The 6303-nt window shown below is 46.1% G+C and overlaps 2 protein-coding genes across 3 annotated transcripts; both read right to left on the reverse strand.

The window, feature by feature from the left end:
• Positions 1-269: 269 nt before the first annotated feature.
• Positions 270-1090, reverse strand: LOC125539790 (non-specific lipid-transfer protein 3-like). Its single transcript, XM_048703306.1, has 2 exons — positions 636-1090; positions 270-506 (listed from the first exon to the last, which is right to left on the reverse strand). Exons 1-2 carry the CDS (start codon positions 971-973, stop codon positions 497-499), a joined length of 348 nt encoding a protein of 115 aa, XP_048559263.1. The 5' UTR covers positions 974-1090; the 3' UTR covers positions 270-496.
• Positions 270-5931, reverse strand: LOC125539789 (non-specific lipid-transfer protein 3-like). Of its 2 annotated transcripts, none has more exons than XM_048703305.1 (2): positions 5500-5931; positions 270-506 (listed from the first exon to the last, which is right to left on the reverse strand). In XM_048703305.1, the coding sequence occupies exons 1-2, from the start codon at positions 5835-5837 to the stop codon at positions 497-499; spliced, it is 348 nt and encodes a 115-aa protein (XP_048559262.1). In that variant the 5' UTR covers positions 5838-5931; the 3' UTR covers positions 270-496. The 2 variants fall into 2 exon arrangements, with proteins under 2 accessions (XP_048559262.1, XP_048559261.1); XM_048703304.1 differs by lacking the exon at positions 270-506 and adding an exon at positions 5178-5375.
• Positions 5932-6303: the final 372 nt, after the last annotated feature.

The raw sequence follows: 6303 nt of genomic DNA on the forward strand, positions 1-6303 counted from the left end.
CCCAGAGGGCAGGACGATAGACCACATACATTCTCCTCTGCACAATTTTCACCCCACAACAAGCATATGTATGAGAAGTAGTCTCGTATAAGAATCATATGTAAGTCGTTAGTTATGTTGTCTTTGCCGGTCAGAAAATCATCACTGGATTCAGCAAGTTGACATCAAAGTTTTTTCCCTTGCCCTTAGTTACAAAATTACGATTTACGAATGTGCCGTGTTGGTATCAAACACGTTAATAACACTTGCTAAAAGTTCCAGCAGCAATATGCGGGCATGAAACTACTTTATAATCATTATTGATAACAGCCTATGTCATAGGAGTACAAGATTAAGCTCAACACATTATTTTATTTCACTTGCTCGATCTGTAACAGGGGCAACAGATGGAGGTCGAACACATGCAGAAAACAACAGCGAACACATGCAGGGAGCAGCAACAGTAGACACCGAGTCGGCTAGCTAGCCTGGTGTGATGATGATGCTGGCAGATAACTTAGTGAAGGCTGCAAACGCACAGACACAAAAGCTCAACGATTAATCTTACTGTTTATACTTACGAATTAAGGTTTAATAGCCAATGAGTACTTAGAGTTATATAATATAATCTTTCAAGTTAGGGGTGGAGGATGTACGTGTTGCAGTCGACTTTGGTGTTGATGGGGAAAGAGACGGAGACACCGCACTTGCCGGGGATGTTGGCGGCGTTACCCATGCTGATGCCCGACCCGGCCAGCTTCTTGAGGCAGCGGCACGCCGCCTGCCGGTCGGCCGAGGTGGACGCCTTGGCGTTCAGGGTCCTCACCCCGCTGCAGCACCCCGCCGAGGGCGCCGACGCTTGCCCCGTCGCGTAGGACATGCACGGCGCGACGGCGGACGTCACGTCGCCGCAGGTCACCGCCCCGGACGCCATCTCCGCCACCGCCAGTGCGGCGAGCACGGCGAACACGGCGAGCAGTGCCACGCGAGCCATCGATCGAGGATCTAGTGCTTCGGCTTGCTTGCTGGAAACCGTGGAGCTGGGATGGAGTTGAGAGCTTGATTAGCTTGTGTGGTGGTGGTGGTGGAGATGGAATAGAACTCCGTGGAGCGGGGTATAAATAGCCGGCGGGCGAGAGATGGCTAGGAAGAAGATAGGTGTTCTTGCAGCACTGCACTCCAGGGTGGCGGACGGTGGTGCGTGCATGCACCGTACGTCGTACTACGTAGCTAATGAGGCGTGCATGCATGCGCATGAGGTGAGGGTTGTTGGGCGCTGCCGACCGTACGATGTATCAACCGGTCGCGTCCACTGCACGCATGTGACGCTTTTTTATTCACATCTACTACTCCTCCAATACATAGTTAAGTCCATACTGTGTAGTGTGCAGATTCACAAAAGTTCTGCGTGCAAATAATTCCAATGTGATTTTGCTCGTGTGAACGTGTGAAACCTGTATCGAGCCAGTACTGTGTAGTGTGCAGATTCATCACTAAAAAAAAAGTGCAGTGTGCAGATCTGGACGAAGGACCAGTATAGCTGGTGGGCCGTCGTTGTCAACACAAAAAAGGGACGGACATGAACATGATACGGAGTAAATTATGTGTACGATCGATCTATCCATCTACCATGCCATGCATCGTTAAAAGCAAAGTTAGGATCTATGACTAGTGAAGTACTTATTAATTTCCACCGGCATCTGTACTGATCAGGCGGTGCAGAGTGATCAATGCCAGAAACATGCGTCTCTCTCTCTCTCTCTCTCTCTCTCTCGGTTCTCTCTTAACTCCAATCCAGTGGAGTATACATCAATCATATACTCCTACTGTAGTGACTTCATACGGAGTACATCACGAAGATTTGTACGCAGTATTTGTAATACGTACTCCTAATGAGTACGTATTATGTTCCCTGCACATCATAAACAAGTAACTTTTTCTATATGTCTTGAGTCAAACTTTATAAACCTCAATGGAGTATTTGTAAATCATATGTTTAGATTAGTCTCTAAAGGCATATTCATGACATTATAATACGAGTGAATTTCAGTTTTTGCTCCTTACTTTCACATTTTTTATAGCAATCAGCCCACAACAACTCCTCATCCAGATTGCCCCATTTAACAAAAAAATTGCCCATTTTGTACTCCAAATATTTTTAGAGTAATCTACCAGGTTGGTCCCATCTGTCGGTTATGTGTGGCGTGCCACGCCGTGTTTATTCTACTAGCGATTTTCCCGCACCAGAACCCAGTTTGCCTCCTTTAGCCGGACCAACCCCGTGTTTAGTGACCATGTTGTAAGCCTTGTTTCTTTTTCTAGAATACGCATAATTAAGAATATGTATCATATATTCATAGAAGAAAGGGCAAGACATCCGTCCACAGAACTACAACGGGGCACTTAGCCCAGATTACATGGATTACTCGCTAAAGACCCGCCTAAACAACCTCTGACAAAAAATAAGGACATGTCTCCATGAAACAACCTCACTGCAGCCCAAGTCCGCCCCTCCTCATAGATCATGCTGAGCACCACCGTGATGGAAGGAGAAGCATTGTCAAAAGATGATTGCATTGCGGCGCCTCTAGATTTCTCGGCACACGAGAAGAGTGAGAGTATGCAGGTCCTTCCTCATCGGAGGTGTTGTCTACAATGAAGCTGTTCACGACAGGAGACAATCTATTCCTTGTGGTGCCCAAGCCTTGATACCCCACGCTGACACCGGATGCCAGACGACACTTGCGAAACCGCAGGCAACAAACAGATGATCAATGGTTTCCGGCAGTTGAGCGCATAGCGGGCAAACATCCTGATGTGGCAATCCCCGCCTCGCCAGCTGATCAGAGGTCCAACACCTATTCTTGAAAGCAAGCTACGCAAACAACTTGCAATGCAACGGAGCCCGACATTCCCAAACCATCCTTGCTGCAAGGTCATGTTCACGAACGTCAAAATGACTCGCATAAGCTGACTTGGTCGAATATTTTCCAGAAGCCTCCCAAGCCTAGCGCACTACATCATCCACATCGTGTCGAAGTTCCACGCCTGACACCAGGTGCCACAGCTGCAAGTAATCCCCAATCTCCTCAGCACTGAGATCCAACCAAATACCTCTCGGCCAAAGTCCAGCTAGGGCCTCATCCACTGTCCTGGAGCTCCTTACTCTGGGACATATGCGCACATAAAGTATTGGGGCGATCTCCTGAACTCTCTTCCCAGAAGCATGTCCCTCTTCCATTCCCTACATCAACAAAAACTGCCGCTCGATAAACTGCCAAGTATTTTGCCGAAATACTGATGTCAAACTCCGCCCACGGTCTCTCCCTGTCAACCCTCCGTAGCCACAACGATATAACCCTTAATGTTGTATTCATCCAACACAAGTCATGTAACCCTAGGCCACTAGTCCACTTAGGTGTGCAGACGATGTTCCAGGCAACCATGCACTACCCACCATTCGCCGCCGAGCTCCCTGCCCAGAAGAAGCCTCTAAAGATTTTATTTATGGCGGCAAGCACCTCCGCCTTATTGATGGGGACTTTGGAGTCAACATGTATTATATCTGAATTCATGCTATCCTCATATAAATGCATAGTTAAAACATTATTAGTAAACCAAAAACCTTGCATAATTATTCAAATGAGTTCTTAAATTGGTGTTGTGAAATAAATGTGACCTAACAATCGGCCTAGTATTTATCGTAGGCCCTCCATGCCATAATAAACCCCTTTGATTAATTTCAATTATATAGACTAATTCTGATATTTGAATAAAGTGATAATTGTTCAAATTTAAATATTGATAGAATTATAAATTATATCGTAGGTGATAAGTTCTTTGATGAGATTTCATGAAAATAAATATTTGAGGCTTTATATGGTAGCGATTAGTTCTAGTAAAATTTCGTCAATTTTGAGGTCATTTCACCTACTCACGTTTCAAATCAAAACTTGGGGCATAACTTAGTTTGAATGTAAATGACAGTCAAATACTCATCGGATTTTTTTTTTGAAACTTTCATAGTAATTAGAAATAACATATATGAAACCTATGGATTTTTATTGGAGTTTTAAGCCTTGAAAATAATGTATTTAACTATTTAAAAGAGTTGAGGAATAATAAGAAAAGGAATAGATTAATACTTATCCAAAACCCAAACCGGGCTTAATCAGGCCAACTCGGCTTTTCTCCTCTTGAACGTTACCTAGGAAAATAAACATGGCGACAACAACAAGAGTTTGAGACGCGACTGAGATCTCACGGGTTCCCTCACCTCTAGCCATGCGCCAGAAGGCAGGGTGGGGTGGGGGGACCTTGGGTCCTCCTTGGAATGTTCAGAAGTTTACAGTAGTATAGACTTTATGGTCGTTGTCGGCGATATTCACCCAGAGGGTGCAATAATGTTGAGAATAAAAGCGCTCTGGTTCTTCCTTTGATGCGCCGGCGCCTTACTAAACATCACCATAGAATTAATGATAGATATTGTGTCTCCGCGGGTTTGGTCTTATAGGTTTTGGGTTTATGTTCTTGCAGGTGCATTCATGAGGATTTGATGAGCTTGTATTATTGTATCTTCTGCTTTTGTTGGTATGTTCTTTTGTGCCTTCTTGGAGTGCTTCTCAGGCTTTTTCATGAAGATTTTGTGTTCGACGACCTCTAATCTCGTGGATCATCCTTGGCCCAAGTACATTAAATGCTCAACAATTTCCACCTCTTTGGATGGGAAACTGAAGGGGGCTTTTGAAAATCTTGAAAGTTGGTCGATTTTGTGTAGGTATATGGGGAGTGGTGCCGCTGCTCTTGTCTGGTTGTTGTACCGTTGTAGAAGCTTTTGATAGTATTTCCCATGTTGCAGATTGTTGTTACTTTGGAGGGGATGAGCACCACACATCTTCATTTGGTCTCGTATAAGAATCATATGTAAGTTAGTTATGTTGTCTTTGCTGGTCAGAAAATCATCACTGGATTCGGCAAATTGACATCGTCAAGTTTTTTTCCCTTGCATTTAGGAAAAATTTACAAATGTGCCATGTTGGTATCAAAGACATTAATAAAACTTGCTAATTTCCAGCAGCAACATGCGGGCAAGAAACTACTCCCTCCGCAAGGAAATATAAGAGCAAATAGTGATCTAAACACTCTCATATTTCTTTACAGATGGAGTAGTTTATAATCATTATAGATAACAGCGAATGTCATAAAACTTAAGCTCAACACATTATTTTATTGATGATTCGATCAGTAATCTGCTCGATCTGTATTAACGGCAACAGATGGAGGTCGAACACATGGAGAAAACAACAACGAACACACGCAGAGAGCAGCAACAGTAGACACCGAGTGGGCTAGCTAGCCTGGTGTGATGATGATGCTGGTAGATAACTTAGTGAAGGCTGCAAACACACAGACACAAAAGCTCAACGATTAGTCGTACTATTTATAGTACTTACGAACTAAGATAAAATGGCTAATGAGTACTTAAAATATAATATTTCAAGTTAGGATTTGAGGATGTACTTGTTGCAGTTGGTTTTGGTGTTGATGGGGAAAGAGACGGAGACGCCGCATTTGCCGGGGATGTTGGCGGCGTTACCCATGCTGATGCCCGACCCCGCCAGGTTCTTGAGGCAGTTGCACGCCGCCTTCCGGTCGGCCGGGGTGGACGCCTTGGCGTTCAGGGTCCTCACCCCGCTGCAGCACGCCCCCGAGGGTGCCGACGCTTGCCCCCTCGCGTAGGACATGCACGGCGCGACGGCGGACGTCACGTCGCCGCAGGTCACCGCCCCGGACGCCATCTCCGCCACCGCCAGTGCCGCGAGCACGGCGAACACGGCGACCAGTGCCACGCGAGCCATCGAGGATCTAGTGCTTCGGTTTGCTTGCTGGAAACCGTGGAGCTGGGAAGGAGCTGAGAGCTTGATTAGCTTGTGTGGTGGTGGTGGAGATGGAACTCCGTGGAGCGGGGTATAAATAGCCGGCGGGCGAGAGATGGCTAGGGAGAAGAAGATAGGTGTTGCGGTATTGCATTGCAGGGTGGCGGACGGACGGTGGTGCGTGCATGCACGTGTCCATGCGCGTACGCCGTGCGTAGCCAGTGGGGCATGCATTGATGCATGCATGCGCATGCCGGTGGTTGGGCGCTGGGGACCGTACGATGGATCATGGATCGATCGGTGCACTGCACGCATGTGACGCTTCTTTGTTCACATCTACATTTTTACTTTCGAAAAGTGCTCCCATCTACTACATTAGTATGAGCAGAAGCTTCTGCAAATAATTCCGACGTGAATTTCTTCGCGTGTGAACGTATGGAACCTGTGT

Source organism: Triticum urartu, chromosome 2, assembly GCF_003073215.2.
Source record: "Triticum urartu cultivar G1812 chromosome 2, Tu2.1, whole genome shotgun sequence".
NCBI lineage: Eukaryota > Viridiplantae > Streptophyta > Magnoliopsida > Poales > Poaceae > Triticum > Triticum urartu.

What these genes read in the sequence shown, in the direction of transcription:
- LOC125539789 (XM_048703305.1), bottom strand. Translation starts at nt 5,837, where the DNA reads ATGGCTCGCGTGGCACTGGTCGCCGTGTTCGCCGTGCTCGCGGCACTG.
- LOC125539790 (XM_048703306.1), bottom strand. Translation starts at nt 973, where the DNA reads ATGGCTCGCGTGGCACTGCTCGCCGTGTTCGCCGTGCTCGCCGCACTG.